This window comes from Trachymyrmex cornetzi, unplaced genomic scaffold (genome assembly GCF_001594075.2).
Source record: "Trachymyrmex cornetzi isolate Tcor2-1 unplaced genomic scaffold, Tcor1.1 scaffold138, whole genome shotgun sequence".
Classification (NCBI taxonomy): domain Eukaryota; kingdom Metazoa; phylum Arthropoda; class Insecta; order Hymenoptera; family Formicidae; genus Trachymyrmex; species Trachymyrmex cornetzi.
The window spans coordinates 1,118,959-1,139,215 of NW_017295960.1; the positions used below are offsets into that span (position 1 = coordinate 1,118,959).

The 20,257-nt window shown below is 33.1% G+C and overlaps 3 protein-coding genes across 4 annotated transcripts in view; 2 read left to right on the forward strand and 1 right to left on the reverse strand.

Moving 5' to 3' along the window:
- The first annotated feature begins 318 nt into the window (after positions 1-318).
- On the forward strand, positions 319-3,207 carry LOC108770995 (no child left behind). The gene is made up of 11 exons (XM_018522831.1): positions 319-493; positions 562-620; positions 944-1,065; positions 1,142-1,318; positions 1,456-1,563; positions 1,936-2,110; positions 2,184-2,342; positions 2,408-2,516; positions 2,583-2,673; positions 2,737-2,970; positions 3,038-3,207. The coding sequence occupies exons 1-11, from the start codon at positions 425-427 to the stop codon at positions 3,205-3,207; spliced, it is 1,473 nt and encodes a 490-aa protein (XP_018378333.1). The 5' UTR covers positions 319-424.
- A 2,237-nt stretch (positions 3,208-5,444) lies between these two features.
- RYBP (ring and YY1 binding protein) lies at positions 5,445-7,506 on the reverse strand. Its single transcript, XM_018522832.1, has 3 exons — positions 7,426-7,506; positions 6,581-7,046; positions 5,445-6,003 (listed from the first exon to the last, which is right to left on the reverse strand). The coding sequence occupies exons 2-3, from the start codon at positions 6,755-6,757 to the stop codon at positions 5,674-5,676; spliced, it is 507 nt and encodes a 168-aa protein (XP_018378334.1). The 5' UTR covers positions 6,758-7,046; positions 7,426-7,506; the 3' UTR covers positions 5,445-5,673.
- An 853-nt stretch (positions 7,507-8,359) lies between these two features.
- Positions 8,360-20,257, forward strand: part of nclb (PWP1 homolog no child left behind) — a 56,878-nt gene continuing 44,980 nt past the window's right edge. The window contains exons 1-9 of one of the 2 annotated variants that reach the window (XM_018522829.1): positions 8,360-8,454; positions 10,623-10,751; positions 10,826-11,014; positions 11,146-11,303; positions 11,365-11,725; positions 12,168-12,288; positions 12,372-12,560; positions 12,633-12,985; positions 13,363-13,652. In XM_018522829.1, the coding sequence (XP_018378331.1) occupies positions 8,428-8,454; positions 10,623-10,751; positions 10,826-11,014; positions 11,146-11,303; positions 11,365-11,725; positions 12,168-12,288; positions 12,372-12,560; positions 12,633-12,985; positions 13,363-13,652 (1,817 nt within the window). In that variant the 5' untranslated portion in view covers positions 8,360-8,427. Of the gene's footprint in view, positions 8,455-9,683; positions 9,790-10,622; positions 10,752-10,825; positions 11,015-11,145; positions 11,304-11,364; positions 11,726-12,167; positions 12,289-12,371; positions 12,561-12,632; positions 12,986-13,362; positions 13,653-20,257 lie in introns of those variants that run through there. The other variant, XM_018522830.1, reaches the window with a different exon arrangement.

Below are 20,257 nucleotides of genomic sequence, written 5' to 3' on the forward strand. Positions count from 1 at the left end.
GTTTAGTTTTGATTCTTAGATTTGAATTTCTAATAGTGATGTACTATATATTATATATTTCTAGAACAGACGTTGCATATATATAATAGCTGCGTTCGAGAACGTCGCTCGGATACTTCCGATGCCTTGGATTCATCATCTGTCCTTATTTAACATTAAATGTTAAACAAGGACAGATAATGAATCCGAGGCATCGGAGGCATCCGAGCGACGTTTCCGAACGTAGCCTTTGAAACAACTCTTTATTTTTAAAAAGTAGAAAATATAGAGAATATATGTTTACAGTGATCGAGGTTGGCACTACTGCTAAAAAAAACGTGTAGGCTGAAAACTTAACCTCGACAATCCTATGGTTGCAAAAACTTTATAAAAATTTTATTTTACTGTCGAACAATATCGGGAACTTGACACATTTCTAATAAAGATGGAAGCAAATGTTATATCTTGTACTACATGGGTGAAAAAAGGCGTCGCTGCGGCTGTTCCGGAAAAAGTTGGCATTTTAATGTTATGTATAGGTTATGTTATTTGTCAAAAACATATATTTTCTGCGATTTGTAGGTTGAATTAAGGCCCGACGAGCTCGAGAAGATTATAAAAGAAACGCAAGCCACTTTGAAGTACGTAAAATAATGCAAGTTATTTCCATTAAAATAGTGCACAATTTGCTTTTTAGAATTCATAACTTTGTCTCATCTTCTTTCATAACATCTTTGATATTCTATCTTCTCCATCAAGAATTCAATTCTTAAATTTGAATCTTGCGTTTGTAATCAACTTCAGATTATCTCTTGCTAAAAAATATATTCTGATAACTTTGATGATTATTAGAGACTTTAGAGAGTGTTGAAACTACAACTCTTAATTGTGCATCTATGGTTTTCTCACAAGAATAGGACATACAATAAATATTAAAAAATTAATTGTAAGATTTTTTTTATAGCAATGACAGTAATGATGATTCTGATGAAGAGGGATCCAAAACACGATCTAATACAGAGAAGAAAGGAGAATCTTCGACTGCTGGCATTGATGAATATAACTTTAAAGCCTATGATAATGAATGTAAGGGAAAAATTGTTAAATATTCAGAACATAATAAAAATATATTTGATTTTTTATTTTTTTTGTCTTGTTTTAGCCGGCAATATGTATTGCCACATTAGTAATTTAGCCACTTTTGATGCAAGTGGCAAAGATCCTCTTATAACAAACGATGAAGAAGATTCAGATAAGGAGGATGATATTATCAAAGCTGATGATAATTTAGTTTTGTTTGGGCATGTTGAGGGAGATGCTAGCATCTTGGAAGTATTTGGTTTGTACAGCATATTTAGTTAGATTAAATATTTAAAGTTTATCCTTGGTGCTAAATAATTTTACTTATTATGTAAGTTATTAATTATATATATAGATCTTTGATTTCTGACAATCTTTTTATATGTATAATTGTAGTATATAACGAAACAGAAGGATCCTTTTATTGTCATCATGATATATTACTACCTTCGTTTCCATTGTGCATAGAGTGGCTTAACTATGATCCTACCACTCCAAAACCAAGTGAGTAATACTTTAATTACATTAGAAATTCTTACAGGAAATATAAATTTATTATTTAAAATACATAAAACTAAATAACGGGCAATTAAGAGCCTAAAAAAAAAAACGCAGTAATTTGTGCGGTATTTATATAATTGAAAAATTATCTATTACATGTTTAAATTATCTATTTCATGTAATAGATAATTTTTCAATTATATGTATATAAGTACCGCACGAATTACTGCGTTTTTTTAGGCTCTCAATTGCCCGTTATTTAGTTTTATGTATTTTAATTAATTATCTCAAGAGCCCAATTGATTGATTTATTGGTTTAAATTTATTATTTATGTAATAAAAGATGTAATTAAAGTTTTCTGTTTATGCTTTTAGGCAATCTATGTGCTATTGGTAGTATGACTCCCATAATTGAAGTATGGGACTTGGACTTGATAGACTGCTTAGAACCAGCCTACAAATTAGGTCGTAAACCAAATAAAATGAAGAAACAAAAACGCATTGGTCACAGAGATGCAGTTCTAGACGTGTCGTGGAATCATAATTATACGTCAGTTATCAATTTCACAAAAAAAATAATCAATATAATAGCTAATTTTGTTATTACTAGGGATATTTTACAGACACGTTCTTGCTAGCGGTTCGGCCGATCAGACAGTCTTATTATGGGACTTGGAAAATGGTAAACCTGTCAACAAACTAGGTCCGTTCAACGAAAAAGTGCAAACACTAAAATGGCACCCACAAGAAACTCATCAGCTATTAATAGGATGCGCCGATGGGTATGTAGATTATCCTATTTATGAGTATTTCTATTACATAGATATCTACTTTAATATTTTTTCAGACTAGTAAGACTGTACGATTGTATGAACGAAGTACCTGTTATAGAATGGGAGGCATTGGGAGAAGTGGAAAGGGTCTTATGGAATCATCATGACCCAAATTATTGTATTGTACGTCTTACATGCATCTGAAATTAAATTTTTTTTTGTTATATTTGTAATTGAATTTCTTTGCAGGTTAGCACAAATAATGGTTATATAGAATACTTTGATGTACGAAAACGCAAACCATTGTGGCAATTTAAGGCTCATGAAAAAGAAGTCACAGGTAAATAAATCTCTTGTTTGACTTGTTTTATATTATAGTTTATAAATTTTATTTTTTTTCCAGGTCTTTCTCTTAGTACCTCATGCCGAGATCTATTAGTCTCTTGTTCGAACGATGGTGTAATAAAAATATGGGATATAGACCAAGAATCTCCTACTCTTATATGGGAACAGACGAGTAATTTGGGCGCTATACAATGCCTCGCAGCGAATCCAGATAATGGATTTATATTCACTGTTGGCGGAGATAATAAGGAGCACAATTTTAAAGTGTTGAATATTATGGAGATACCTACGGGTATGTATAAGTAATTTTTAGTATAGATTAAGTGTTATTGTGTTAACTTTTTTACTTTGATTAATAGTGCGAGAGAGATTTGTGAAACGCGTTGTATCGAAAACTTTGGCAGAATCTCGGCAAGAAGAGACGATGGACGTCACCGAAGATATGGAAAATATGGAAATTGAAAATCAGGAATCGTCAAGCATAAAAGAAATAAAAAAAGAGATAAAAAAAGAAAAGGATACATATTAGTATCAAAATTGATTATAAAATCTTAATTATATTTTAAAACATTTAAACGAATAAAGTTTCATAGAAATTGTAAATAAACGATTTTTGTTACGCGTTTCTTTTTTATACAGATAATTAATCTGTAGTATTAACATAAAAACTGTTCGATAAGAGAATAAATGTATCTATGTACATATTTGGTAGGCTTATTAAAACTCCTTTTGTTTTTGTTTCTTAAAACATGATTTATTGTTTCCCTGTTAACAGCTTAATTTTAACCCCATTTATTTTTCAAGAATCTTACACCATGTAATTTTTTTTATTGAAAATAACAGTACGGTATTTTATTAAAGTATTTACCGAATTTTCACATTATATGATACGAACAATCAATGTAATGTTTTGAAGACATCATTTCATTAAAAAAAAATGCTTTTAAAAACAGGTTCCCCTGATTCGCAGTGCTATGCTGTAATAGCCAACAGTAATTAATTAATCTCTCGAGTGAATAAGAGATTACATATTGCACTTAGAAATGTTAATTAAAAAAAATTCAAAAATTTAGTACAGATTCGAAAACACGCTGTCCATTCGGAATCTTTGTATTCTATTAAAATGCAGATAGATTTATGCCATGTAAAAATAAGCAGGTTACACATGTAAGACAAAAGGACATATATGATAGAAAGGATTTGTATAACTTATACGGTTCCACAAAGTTGTAAAAATATCATTTGCGTGCGACTATTCTGCAAAAATGGTGATTTAATTACCTGTCGATTAAAAATCTATTTGTAAAAGCTACACGGTCTTATGTAACGATTCGTTTGATTAAGAATTCAAGATATCGGTGCTATCGAAAAAGCAAGTCTGAGGGGGAGGGGCAGTCGTGAGGATTATTTTTACAAGTTAATATTACCAAATATTTGGCGATATTATTCGTTCCTCGAGTATACAATCCTCGATTTATCTATTAATTCTCTTAATTACTCTGATTATATATACTGATAGATTCTTATATTTACTTTCATACAACATTTTTAATGCAGAATTGTATTACAATTATCTCGATAGTGTAATATAATTATTGGGCATAATATTAACAATGTTGCTGTGTTAGAAATCCTTTCTTTTCCATTTTACCCGTTTACTTAAGGAACTGTTGTGGTCCTTGCAGCTACGATTTAATTTTGAACAAATACAATAAGTGTTCGCTGTTATGAAATTTTGTTGGGCAGTTACAAATATGGTAAAACTAATGAAGATCAACGATTTTTTTCGTGTGCATTTGCGTTTTGAAACAAAGTGTTACGTCATTTTGTTCTATAATCTGAACTCGTTTATTTGCTAAAAATGAAATTTTATCTTCCTTTTTTTATCAGAGAGCGTTGTATGAATATTCAATACGCGAAGTACATGTATATTACATATTTGAAAGTTCATGTTCGATCTGTACATACAATTGTGATTAAATGTTTTTCGACCTAATTATGAATTGATGAATTTAACTGTGCTTTAATAAAAGTGCAGAATTAAATTAGCGAATCATGGAGATCAGTAAAATATAACTTTCATTATATTTAAGTATTTTGTATTTCAAGAAAATTCATCTCAATTCAATGACGAACTAGAATGGAATAAGATGTACATATGTACCAGTGCCAGTCATACCGATTAGTCTTGTTAACAAATTCCGAACCGCATTACGATTTACGACGCGCTTTCTGGCAGTGGTCTCGTAAATTTAATAAAAATCGAGGATATAATTATATTAACGATATTTCATAAAATTCCGTTTCACTGATATTTACAATTTCCTTCCTTCTATTTTTTTTATATTTAAATCTAGCGCGGAATATGTCACGCCGATAGACATTTCAAACAAATTTAATAAATATTACAGAATAAAAAAATGACGTCTGTAATGTAAGCGGTCTTTTAAGTACATTTTTTTTCGCACAAAATGCGTAGAGAAGCGATTCAAATTATTCAACATTTTGTGCAATGAATAAAACAGTGATATACAATGTACATATATTCCTATTCTTCTTCCCTTGAATGATATACGAATCATGCTCAGTCAATAATATCTCTGCTGACGGCACAAAATCAGGGTTGGTAAAAACTAATATTTTTTTTTTTAGAATAAAACATTGTGTTTTTCTATGTTTTTAATGCTTCAAATATACTTTAAGCAGTACTGTAAAAAAAAAACATTTAAAACATATTAAAAACCTCAATTAAGGATGTTTTAAACTGTTTAAAACACATTTAAAACATGTTTTTTACCAACCCTGCACAAAATGCCTGACTTCGTTAGATTCGTCATACAACTTGCGTCATACAAATAGACGCACGAGAGAAAAGCGACTGTCAACAATGGTCGCTTTTGTCTAGAGGATGTACAGTTGACCATAAAGGTTGACATATACATACAATATATTAATTAGAATAATTCATACACACATATGTAACATTAGCATTAAACTAGGCGTCGGTTCCTACATCGAGACTTCTTGAGTCCTGATTCGAATCGTGCTGGCTCCCGCCCTCGGAGCTCGCATTGCTCGATTGATCCGAGCCCTTTTTCACCTTGGGCTTGTACTCCGTGATAGTGACGGTAACATTATTGACCGTTACCTCGTTTGATTGCGCGGTGCTACGGTCAATATTTTTCAGACGCGGCGGATGCCTGTTTTTGCGCCTCAGCTTATCCAGTTTGCGTTCCTTTTCCTTGACGCCGCTGGTCGTACTACCACCGCCACTTCCTTCTTTCTTACCTGGTTTCAGAAGTGGTACATATTGTTGCTGCGCAACCTGGATATGGTATAGTATCATATTGATTATGTGTTAACTCTAATATCGAAATAATAACGTGAAAAATAATTTGAAAACGAATAGTTGCATTTTAAAATAAAAAGAACTTGTTCCTCTATACGTAAGTTATATGGAATGTGTTCTCCATTATTGTGAGTACTAAAAATCTATAATATAATATAAAATATACATAAACTGTAGATTTTCAGTACTCACAATAATATAGTCAGTAAATAATATAAACTTATGGACAATTCGCCATTCCCCGGATCTATAATAGTAAAACTAGTCCTGAAGGTGCCTACTCTGTTTTAGTACAATAATCTGTATACTGAAGGTGCCAATTCCTCTTAGGTTCGCAACACTCGTGAATATCATTTCATCCTTCTTGTCATCAAATATTAAACAAGAAGAATCAAATATTAAGCAAGAATATCATAAAACAAATATATGTACATGACTCTTACATATATGATTCTTTTAGTAGAACAGGATAGGTATCTTCAGAACTTGCTTTACTAGAATAAAGGAGTGAATTATTGTTCACAGGTATATATTGCAAGATAATTAGACTGACCTGTTGAGCTACCAATTGGGGGTTTATGCGGGGTTTCCGCGTAGAGGTTCCTTTGCGGACGTCACACATGAGGCACTTAAATGCTTCCGCTGTATTCCTATAAGTGCAGACACTGCAGTCCCAATAATTTTCTTCCAAAACCTTCGCCTGACGTTTTCCGCTTCCCGAATGGTTCATTGTTTGTTGAAGTCAATCGTAGAACGCTGTACCTTCTCAAAAGAAAGTTTCCCCTCTTTTGAGGCACCTTCGGCCTCATTAAATTTAGCAGTTTTGTGAACACCGGATATTTTCCAATAGAGCGTAACTAAGGATATGCAATAAAAGCGCTAGACAAATGTCTAAGGCAACGTTCCGTACATCAACTAAGCGAGATACATAATAGTCTATTATAAATGATCGCTCTGTATTGACCACCTATGTCTCTATATTGTATCACTCTGACATTACACATTTTCTTCCAATGAATCTGTAACGGAGAAACAGTCTTGTTAATTTAAATACATTCAAAAATATTATGAAATAGAGATATTTCTGTATAACAAAAATCTTGGCAAAATATTATTTACAGAATCACGAGTCTATTGATACATTTTGTATCTATTTAAATTGGTATTCAATAAAACCAAGGTACTTTGAAAAAAACAATGAATGAATGAATTGTTCTTCAATCTATTTAATTTGTGATGAGAAGGAAGATAAAACTAAATATCAAATTAATACCAAATTAATTATAATCATCACATGAGCAAAGTTTTTAATAGGTATCAACTGAAACAACCAACACGCTACTGCCTCTATTTATCAATACAGAATTGACCTCTCGTCTACTCCAGAAGTTAACTCACATTATTTACACTTGCTGTTCACAGATAGTGAATTCGTTCACACTGATAGACACCGGAGATTCTTTCTAGTGCCACACGTTCAATCCAGTATTCCCCTGCCCCCCTTCGGTGTAGTAAAAGTGTACTTGATTCAACGTCACTCTCCTATCAAGCGATGCTCCTTGTATGTTTCGTTTAACCAACCAAAGCGAGATACTCCCTGCGTTCTGTTTCAAGACGGACGTCGTACTCGCAGAGTCCAGTTCGTTACAACGAAGGCGTTCACAGGAGTTTCTCCCGGAACTTCTTCTGGAGTTTCTCGCTCGAAGCAACGACGCGACGTCCCGGAGCCGTTTACACACGTCAAGCCCGGAGTCCCGTCGGCGACGAGGTCACGGATCGGCGCATCCTGCCAACGGCGAGGCGGACGGAGCTCGTCGATGCATCGTCGCGCGCGTGCATACGTGTGCGCGCACGTGCGCTCGCGCGCGCGTCGTGTCGTGTCAATACCGTCCGTTACACGCGTGTCCTACCGCGAGTGTCCACTGATTCGCCGCGTTCGCGCATTCCAGCGTCCTGGCGTCGTCAGCGACGGCTGCGACGGGGCTGACAGCGGCGGCCGGGGCGGGGAGGGGGAGGAGGGGGAGGGACGTCACACGCGTCGCGTGAAGGGCGAGTCAAGAGGAGGAGGAGGCAGAGGTGGTGATGGTGGCGATGATCTCTCCACTGCTTTCCACTACCGAATATCCCGTCGATCGTCCGTCGTCATGCCAGTATAACGAGCATGCTCGTCGACGATTGTTCTGAGCGAATGATGAGGCACGTACCTTGAAACGCGGGAGGATAAGCGACGTCGGAGGTGGAGGTGGAGGAGGAGAGGATATTGACAAACAATCCGATAGCGAGTGCGTGCGGCTGCTCCGTTCGCGATGGTCCGCTTCCGCTCGTTCCTGTTACGTCGTTGACGTTCCGGAACGCGGAACAAAATTCCTCCCCCTTTTGGTCTCCTAAAAAAAATTCCTCATGACTCATATGACATGCGCTCCGCAGGTGTGTAGCGATTTAATGAATAATTTACGTTTCTCTTGTCTCTTCTTTGGTCATTTCTTATTACAAGATTGTCTTAAGTCATGTTTTAATTTTTAGGCTAATACGGCTTGGTAATATTAAATTTTGACATCAATTAAGATTGTATTTAAATTAAGATAGTTTTAGGCCCGGTTGCACCAACGTTACTTTGACTTTAAGCAAGACTTAAAACTCTCTTTATCTCGGTTTAAAACCCGAAAGAGACAGAAATAAAGAGTGTTTTAAGCCTTACTTAAAATTGGTGGAACCGAGCCTTATAAATATATAATTATAAGAATCGATTATGAATGTTGGCCTTCTTCTTTTTATACACAAATTGTATTTCAAAATTCACTGCCGGCGTTGAAAATATAATTATAATTATATTTAAAATTAACATATTTCGTATATAATTATATATATATTATTATATAAATATATGTCCATATATATAACATTTTTTCCCGCGTAATTATAAATAAAATTTGTAATTTTATCATTATTCAATTAATCTGCGAAAAAATGAGATTATGATTAGACAATATGTGTTATAATTTTGTATTATAATTTTTAAAAAAGTATTTATAATTTTTTATATTGAGGTTATTAAAAATATTATGTGTTAAAATATATTATATATTATATAAATTTATACGTGTACATAATTTTTTAAATATTACTTGCCGCTCGTGTTTTCAAAAGCGTTCTTTTAGTATTATGCCCAATTTCTTCACTTCCAGATAAGTTGCAGATAACCTTATCTAGAAGATATCTCCATTGTATTCTAGGAGATATCTCTTGGATAAAGTTATCTAGAGGTGAAGAAATTGGGCATTAGACGTTTTTATATTCTAGCTTTTCCTTCTTTTCTCTCCTCAAATGACATTATGTTTACATCCATATTTGCACTCGGGATATTCGAGATAATCGTCGTCCCTGGCGTTGATTTGACAGAAGAATGTTCTTTATAGCTGAACTTTCTGTACTTTTTCTGTCTCCCTCTCGTTTTATCTCTTTCTCTCCAACATGCAATTGTATACTGTTTCATTTTCGAGTGCTGAAAGTGCACCTGCGAAAAACCGAGTTGGAGCGCTCGCTCGGCTCATGCTCGCATTACACAGATTACACTGCATTACACCGATAATTCGCATACAGAGTGCATCTCGGCGCGCATTTTGCTACATATTTTTTTCTCCGCTCTTGCCCCTCGTTACATTTTTACGACAAGGAGTCAGGTTACGATTCGTCGACCCGTTTAAATGTAATCGCGAGAAGAAAGTTCTCATCGTTCTCCATCGTTACGAGTTGCTCGATATGGTGAGTGAGACATTTGCACTTAGGTTAGCAAGTGTCAATAATGGGACGTAATAAATTGACTTTCTTTCGAAGCTACGTTCAGGTTGCATAGTCGCGGTCAGTCCGATCGCACAGTTGTGATTTTCATTAATTTTTTCCTTGTTGAAAGTTTTTTTCTAATGCAACTTTGAATTTAACATCAGCGAACGTTGCTGCTTATCCCTCGAAGCTGTATTTGTTGACAATATGTTTAATAGCGAATTCGTCACTTTATTACATATTAGATTATTACTAAAAGCTACTGCATGTAAAATTAGCAGAGTTGAATGTAAATGTATAATAAATATTTTAAACGATTAAATATTCAATAATGATATATATACATACCTATATTATTTATTAGAATATATACACTCTCTAAAATTTTTAGAGTGAATCTCACTCTGAAGAGTGAATTAAACCACTTTTTTTCAAGACTGACTGAATTATCCTTCTTTGAAGTTTCATCTCACTTCCCTCAAAGAAATTAGAGAGCATGTATATTATGCCACTGCATTTAAATACTTTATATAAAGCAGTCTTTTTAATATGTACTGATCCACTATATTGTGAGTGACTGATTTCATAACACATGTATATATATTAATCTATAAATTGATGTATGAATTCATTTTATCATATAAAACAAAAGTTCTAAAAGTTTAATATTACAGAAGAATCTTATAGTAATTTTATACGACATATAATATGTATAAATATAAATATATGTATAAAAAGGTGTATATTAATGTTTAAAATAATTGCAACAGTAAACAGTATTATTTTTAAATCAATTATTTTATTTTACATGGCAGGACGTGTCAGATGGTATAGATAAATCATGGGATCATCCATGGACCACCGAAGAGATGAGAAAGAAGAGAAGGGAGTGGAGTCTGGCGGGTGACGTTGGACTTCTTAAACATCTTCAGCAATTTTCTGAAGTATAATTTATTACTTTGCCTTGCTGGCGTTTATATTCAACAGTGCCTTGCATTAATTTTGTATAAAATTTTAGAATCTGGTGTCTAAGGCCAACAAGACTCAAGCTGCTCTGGACACGTTGACGACGCAATTAAAAGAAACGGGGATACTAGTGGATAATGTTACTAATACGTCTCTGGCTTTGGCCAATACTCAGTTTATCGAGAGCCGAGTGCAGGAGGATGACATAGAGATTAAGGAGAATTTGGATGAGAAGCAGGAAGTAAGCGAGAATTAATATTTATATTTCAATATATTATTCAATATAATATTTCTATTTTGAATAAATATTTTTGGGAAATCTATGCTCCTTTTCATATTTGAGTAAAATGAATTTTTGTATTCTTTTATCAGAATGCGAAAACTCAGGAGTCTACGCCGGAGAATCTCTTGGCCAGCATAAGCGAGAGCGTTAAGCAAGGTTTAAGCATAATGGATGAAAAGTACAAAGTAATGGATGTAGCTTGCAGCGATAGCGAAGAAGAAGATGAAGGAGGTGCGGTAGTATTCAGGTTAGTATCTTTATTCTTATTCATAATATTTGCTTTGTGCTAAAATTCGGTTGGTTTACAGTGTTATTGTGGGACCCAATGATCCATATCAAGATCGGCCCTTGCCGTATGTTATCGGTTCCGATAAATGGATAGCATCGAATAAGATAGGTTTAGAGAGTAGTAGTAGCGAATCTGAACAAGCCGACGAAGAGAGGGATGAATCAGAAAGTGAAAAGGAGGATACCGATGTGCGGAAAGTGTTTAACAGTCGACACAATCCAGAGATAAATATAGCGAGGTTATCGTCGTCCTCCAGTGATTCAGATAATTACAATGATCACAGCAATAACATATCTTACGAGAATAATAAAACGGATATTGCATCTCAGAATAATATAAATTCCGCTTCAGAGTCTGCCACACCTAATAATGTATCGAAGGTATAACCAACCTTATAAATCTCTTTTATTATTTGATAGTCGAGTTCCTGTTGTGTAACTTTTAACAATAGCCATTGTATATGCCAATGTAATGACACTGACACTGTTAATCCCTTCAGATCTGATTTTGTTGGAACTATGTTAAAAACATTTTTTTTAATTCAGTTCATGCGTATTTAAATAAATAATTTATACTAAGCAATTAATTTTTTTTCAAAATTTTAACTATTTTTCTAACATATACATTATTATGTACATCAGATCTTAGATGATGTCGACAGAATTAAATAATTTCAACGGATAATGTCTTCAAATTTGATGTACATTACAATGTACGTTGAGTCTGAAGGAGTTAAGAATACAGAATAGGGACCTTGGTGTCGAGATTTAATGATTTTTATATTTTAAAGATGAAACAATTCTCCTTTTTTCTTGCTTGCAGTCAAATGAAACGGCACCAAATTTTGCAGAGGAATTAGCCAAACGATTAGGCACCGTTCGCCAAGCGCAAAAGCCTGTCTCAGTAGATGAAATCAGTGAATCATCGATTAATCGATTTAAAGGTATGCAGTTAATACCTTCGTTACAAAAATATAAATTGTAAACAAAATATTCTCGAAATTAATTGACTGTTAACTTTTCTCAGATGATCTGTTTGCGTCCGAGAAAGATGAAGATGTGTTCAACGGTTCTGACAATCTATTTAGTGATAAAAAAGATCTCTTCGACGATCAAGTATCTGCCAATCTGTGGAAGGAAAAGCCAATCAAATCTTACAAAAATAATAATATTATACCAGCCAGTATCGATGTGCCGCCGCCGATTAGTATAGTTTGTAAGTATTCTTACATCTGCGTTGTCATTTTACAATAGATTTATCTTCTTTAATCCAACCGCATTTTTTTAGCGACAAAGCCAAAGTCAGCAATAGACGATTTATTTGCCGATGCCGATTCGGAAGAAGACTCGGATGACATCTTCTCGTCGAAGAATGTCATCAAAAAACGCCCGAAGGAACCTGTCGCGAGCGATAATGCTTATCCCGCGAACATGGAGGATCTGCCGAAGAAATTTTTAGACGTTATAGCTCCCGGTAAAATCGCCACGAGCACACCGGAATCTAATATCGTTAACGCTACGAGCCTATTCAGTGACGACGAGAACGATGACGCAGATCTGTTTGGTAACTCCAAAAAGCAATCTCACAAACCTGCGAGTGCGCCATCGTCTACGAATACAACTCAGGAATCGAGTAAAAAGGTAAGCTGACGGGATAATTTTTTATACATTACTTTTTATATATTTGACGAATGTTTAATCAGAATGTCTGTTCTTGTGAATGTATGCTACTGTCAATTTAATTTTACTCAAGTGTGATTCTTAGTATTATTTTATTGCGTGAATATTTCAATTTAATAATATAAACATTTTTTATATTTATGTTGTTACACTGATCTTTTTTGATGAGAAGAAAACTGAAGTTTAAATTATATGAAGATAAAAAATAATGTGTTTAATTCTTATAATTTATTATAATTATAATTATAGCACTCTGTGTTAATATTAGGAATAAAATCCGTTTCTCTGAAAATATGCTTCATAGCGAATAAAGAGTAATGTTAAAATAAAAATTGCAGAAACCTATTGGAGGCGAGTGGATACTCGGCAATGTTTTGGCTTCAGACATTGAGAGCAAACTATCGAGCCGGATAATGCAGCGGCGACAAGAGTCGTCCGAATCATCCGATAGCGACGCAACAGGAAACTTTGATAGCGCGACGAGAAGCAACATTGAGTCAACATCCACGACCACGAATCACAGTTCACAAAATCCCGCGGAGAATTTATCCGCAATTGGAAACACCACCAGCAGCGGAGTATCGATGCAGCCGCCCAGTATCGACATCACAGCCGGATCCAGTTTATCGTAAGTCGTATTAATAATTCTCTTTTGTTAATTTAAATTTTTTAGATTCTCTCACTCTCTCCCCCCCCCCCCCCTTCTAAAAAACCCCCCCCCCCCCTTCTCTAGAGCGTTTTATAATAGAATATAGATACATATCCCGGTTGTTATGATTATATTGAATAAAAATGCTGCTTTTTTAATTTCAAATAAGTCATAATATTTCTTCAATATCGTGCATCATGTATTTTAAAGCAATATTATATTTACACTAAGCTTTTCGATTTGTTATAAGAATATTTAATTCATTTGAATACTGAATGTATAAGATAATATCAATCGCGAGCACTAAAGAAAACGTTAACTGCTTAAATTAAATGACCTTCAGGTTTTAAGTTACACTCCGCGAGTGAAAATGTATCCGATGACACAATATCAACATTTCTCGAGGTCAGCACATAAACAAGGAGAAGATGCGTAGTGTACTCGCTCAATGGATGAGCTAATATTGCATTTAGAATGCAAACGAGAGTCGCTGCGTTGTTTCTTCGTGCTAGAGCTAGTTGCGTCACGGAATCATCTGGAGAGATAGATGGCACGTTGAAAAGAAAAAGAGGAAATATCAATCCAGATTCCTTATTTCGTAAACGCGAATATGTGCTGGCGCATCGCTCTGTTTTAATACACGCGTACCAAATACTTCTGATGCTATTGAACCCAAACATTAATCATTCGCCTTGCCGCAATACATGCCTTACTGCACAACGACGTAAATACCATAGCTAGTCCAAGGCGAGCTTCTCTTCAGTACGGCTGAATGTGTTGCCTATCGCCAATTGTTAACTCTCTCATCACTCTTTAGCCGTTTAGTTGCCGTCATAAAGAAATGACGACCAGCACACGAGAACTCTGTAAGTGATTCGATCAGAAGATTGAAAAGAAAAAAAAGAAGAATATTCAGTTGCAAAGTGCTTGCAAACTATTGTGCATCAGGATTTTATTGGGGATTGCTTGTAGATTGTTCTTCAAACTAAAGTTGTCGATATCGAACAAAAAAATTCATTATGAATATATTTATCAGTGCAAATATTATTTATATTCATCCTGAATGAATAGACATTATATTGAATATATAATCATTATTCGATATATTCGATATGATATCTATTCATTCAGGGTAAATTTTTTATTTAAGTTTAAATATATTTATGTTGAATATTTTTATTTGATTTCGACAACTACACTCCAAACTTCAATGAATAGAGGGCAAGTAAAAAATGCGAGCGGCACAGTCATGCTCCGATTAATTCATACCAAATGACGTTTATTCGCTTTCTTCGAAGGACTGCAGTTTTTCGCTGACTCCGAGAAATGAATAATGAGCAAACAAGGATCGTCAGCAGTGAAAATCAATCAAGTGAAAATCAATCAAGTGAATGAATTCAGGTGAAAGTGGCGTTTACTCGTACTCGTTTAATACCGCGCAGGATTGCGCCGGAGATACTATATTTATATAAGCAAGTGAAGATCGTTCAAGAAGGAAATGGTTTTAGTACTTTTGTGTGACGGAAGTGTGAACTAGGAATAGTGAGGAAGAATCCAATAAACTCGGTTGCAAGTTATCGTATGAGATAGTGTCATTTTTTTATCCGGTCCTAAGGCAACAGTAGGCAAGTAAATAAGTACAGCATTTTTATGAATTAAAGAAAGTAATATTTATTTATAACAATAAAAATAAAAAATTCGGTAGAATTCGTAGAACGTAGTGAGGATAAAACATGTCTCGTTCTACGAATTCTACCGAATTTTTTATTAATAATAAAATGTTTATCTTACAACTATTGGAAGTTTTCTTTGCTGAGAAAGGATTATTCCTACAAATTTAAAATCCGTACGGAAATTTCTGCTCAAGACGGACATGGTTTTTCCTGCGAGGGAAGTATAAAACAGATATACTAAGAAACAGAGAATCCGATAAACTCAGTTTTGCGCGTTATTGTACGAAACATAACGTCATTCTTTATTTAGTCTTACTCTCTAAATTTTTTGAAGTAAAATCTCAGTCCAAGAAAGTGAAAATCTGCCACTTAAGTAAGAGTGCAAATATTTTCACTCGTTTTCAACAGTGGCAGTATTTTCACTCTTTGGAGTGAGATTTTACTCCAAGAAATTTAAAAAGTAAGATGACAACAATAGGCAAGTGAATAATATAATAAGTAGAGCGTTTTGATGAATCCAAGAGAAACGATATTTATTTATAACAATATTTCAGGATAAAACATGTTCTGTTCCGCTAATTTTATCGAATTTTTCATTACTAGCGAAATGTTTATTTTACATTAACTATTGTGTGGAAGCTATCTTCGTTAAGAAGAGATTATTCCTTTAGATCTAAGAGAATTTTCTAACTCAGTCTAACCGGATTCCCATTCAAACAAGCCGCTCGTGGACAGCATTCAGGAAAATTTTTGGTTTCATCTATTCCTGTTATTCCCGTAATCATAGAACCTGCATCACAAGTTAATTTAGGGCATCTGGAAAGAAATGAAATAAAAATAGATTATGAAAAAGAGTTTTACAGAAAATCTCTTTACATTAGCATTGAAATCATGCCAGAATATTGTAATTGTGTGGGTCTCATTGCGAAATAGGGAATACTAGTTGTTTAAACATTAGAGGATATCGGTCAGAAGAAAAAAAAGGAAAATTTGAAAATGTGAAATATTTTCTATCACATTTTATTATTTTCCATATATTTTCTCTGAGATATAAAGTAAAAATGATATGAAACGAATTTTTTTTTTTACTTAATAATATCTTATAAATAGTTCTCTTCTTATAATTGTTTACAAATTTTAAAGTTTGACAAATTAAATTTTAGCATCAAATGTAAAGATCTATTGTTTCATGCTTTTTTAAAAATATATATATTTTTCATTTTCATGAATATATAATTTAAATGACTATAATCACATATTGTCGTCGCGTTTGCATTAAAACGAATTTCGAAATAATCGATTAATATAGGACATTGTGTAATAAATTTTCTCGAGATTTACAAGATTAGGTATGAAAAACATCATTTAAACATAATTTAATTATGTGCCTGAAAGATGAAAAAAATATTATTAATTTTTTCTTTGAATTTTTCCGAGATGTGAAATCTTTTATCCAGCTGGATAAAAGGTGCACGGATAACGAAGATATTTTATGAATAAAAAAATATATATTTTGTAAATTATCTTATATATGATATATGGTATTATAACGTTTTGACTTACGAAACGAAATAAATTCGTCCATCCCATGTATCACAAAATACCTATCTGCACGAAGAATCGTTGTGAAAAGTACCCACTGGTACTTGGTTGCTCCATTTGCAGTATTCTAAATACATGTCTATGTGAGTAAAATCCGAAAGAATTTGAAGAGTATAATCCGAAAAATTTTATTTATTTTCGAGATATTTATCAGATATTAGCTATACGCGGCAACATTATTAGTATAATCATATACATCTAAAAACTTATCAAAGAATCTGTTATTGAAACATTGAGATCTCTGTAAAATTTTTAGAATAATTTGTTTCTCTGAAGAGTGAAATCTAGCTGGTGAGTTATGCAACGTACCATATACAACTTCATATTCTCTTGTAGTAATGGTAGCCAGCCAGCCAGTACATCAGCAACAAGATGCTACAAAAGTAACTCTTCATCTTACTTTCTTACTTAGGAAGTCACCAGGGACAAGAGATGATAGTAAATAAAAAACCTGACTTATATATCGCTTTTCCCTCTTCTATTTTTTCTTTAGGATTAAGAGAGTTTTGTATAAACAAACATAAAGCAAAACGTGCATTATCATAATCAGCGATAGCATGAATTAAAGAAGTAAAGATGACCAAATAAGCTATAAACTCGTATCACTTTAACACGACATCGCCTTCAGCATCATTGAACATAATGCACTATCCTATATTACTTCTGTATTAATCTTTAAGATGTATATTTGCGACTTTTGAGATTTTGTTGCTAAATTTGGCATCTAGTGCTCTGTATTTTCACGTATATTCCACTTGGCAAAAGAACTTTGCGTATTAACTCTTCATTACTCGCATTGTCGAGAACAGTCCGGTATTGTATATACATACATACAATATACATATTTGTTGAATGCTATTTATACATATTATTATATTTTGCGTAAATTGTTTAACAATTAAAAATATTATTTTGTACATATATCTAAAAGAGACATATGTAAAATATTATCAATCTTTATTTAATTAAAAGTCATCAAAGAGGTTTGAAATTTTAAATATATTGTTTGTACATTCCAAACAAATCCTACACGAGGAATTACGTTAAACAAATCATACGAATAATGGAGATTTAAAAAGAAAGAAAGGAATAACTTAGTTGAATTCCTTTTTCCATAATCACAGATACATGCCGACGCATCGTTCTCTTTCCCATACGCGTGCTGAATACTTCTGGTGTCTTTGACTCCATGACCCATACATTAGTCATTCGTCTTTCATTACGTGTTACTGCACAATGACGCGTGAGTATCATGGACAGTCTAAAATGAATGCAAGTTTCTCTTCAGAACAGACGAATGTATTGCCTGTCATCGTTGTAGACCCTTCCATTTGAGTTGATCTATTCATTTAATCGTTATTAAAAAATGATGACTAGCACATAAGAACTGTAAGTGATTTGACGAGAGCACGATTTATGAAATTGTTTAGAATGGATTCAGATTGGAATTATTTCGTTTTCCATAGAAAATATATCAGAAATATAGACAATAACTTCGGTTAATTTCTGTTTAGATCCATTCCAAATAGTTCCGTAATACGTGTCCACAAGTTATTTAAATGTAAAAAAATATGTAGTTGCAATCTGTACACAAACTTTTTCGCACGAAGTTTTTATCAGAGGTTACTATTCTTCGAATTTCGAAAGAATGGAAAGCAGATAGAAAATATGAGCGGCGCAGATCATATTTCTATTAATTCGTATATTAAAACAGCGTTCATTTGCTTTCTCCGAAAGATACCAATTTTTCATTGACTTCGAGAAATAATTGCTAAACAAGTAAACATCATGAATGAAAATCGATCAGGTAAACAAAATCAGACGTAAGTGGCGTTTACTCGTTCAATATCGTGCTGGATTGTGCAGGGAGCTTTTTTTGCACTCAACCGCTCAAGAGGGATACGGTTTTTGTGCTTTCGTTCGACAGAAGTGTGAACTAGTAATAGTGGAGAATAGAAAATTCGATAAACGGCGCGTTATTGTATGAGAGGTAGCGATTCTTTATCCGGTCTTAAGACAGCAACAACAGGCAAATGAATAAGTAGAGATTTTGCTGAATCTGTGTTGAGAAACGATATTTATTTATTACAATTTTTCCAGGTTCATAATGTCCTGTTATACAAATCCCAGCTATGTCTTATAAAAATTTATTATTGAAAGACAGAAAAATACATATTATACGCAAGTAATTATTACTTGTGTGTTTCCAAGGTTCATATACTCGCAAATCTATCATAAGTTCATAATAAGCAATTTATTCAAAATATATATTTTGAATGGTAATAAGTTTAATACTTCAATCAAAATTATTAAGCTGAAATATATTGGATTTTTTTATTATGTGAAGTCACTTCTTAGATTAATTTTATCATATTCTTCCAAAGAAATAAATTCTTGTTTTGAATATATGATAATGAGTGTTTTCAAATTTGTAATAACAATATTTTAAGATCACTATTGATAAAACATTCTTTGTTAAAGAAAAACCGTTATTTAAAGGGGAAAAGATAAATTGAGTAATCACTTTTTTTTAGCAATATCATGATATTTTTCTGTGTATAGTGATTAATTATTAATTAAGTACTGGACAACAGTTCCTTTAATACTGAAAGTAAATAATTAACCACTATCTTTTAATAGATATTATATTGGCCAATATTACACTCGATTTTTAGAGTAAGGTAGGACGAACAGTAAAAAACGATTGCTTTAATCATCGGGTTTCTCCTTATGGTTTCTGACAAATCAGTTGTTCACAACAATATGGATACCTCCTGTTGAGATCCGCGGCTATAATACCAGTCAATTCATAAGGTGACCGACAATACATAACCCAAGGACACCTGGAAAGAAATAAAATTGAATCATGAAAAATTTTAATGGTAATCTTTATACATCAGAATTGAAATCACGACAGAATGTCATAGTTTATACTGGTCTCATTGCAGAATATGAAGTGCTTTTAATTATTCAGGATGTAAATCAGTAAAAAAAGAGAAAGAAAAAAGATATTCAGAAATGTGAAACGGTATGAGATTTTCTATTACACTTTTTTATATTCTGTGTATTTTTTCCGAGATACGTATAAAAGTAATAAAATTAGTTTTTTGAATGTTCTGTAAATAAAAAAAATTATACTAAGAAGAGCTACGAGCCAAAACAAATTTTAATGTATATATGATACAAATGATATTAAATAACATAAATAAAAACAAGATAAAAATATGCCTACATAAAACTAACGTTTCGATCTCTTCGGATCATTTTAAAAGTTATAAACTAATATATATATATATATATATATATATA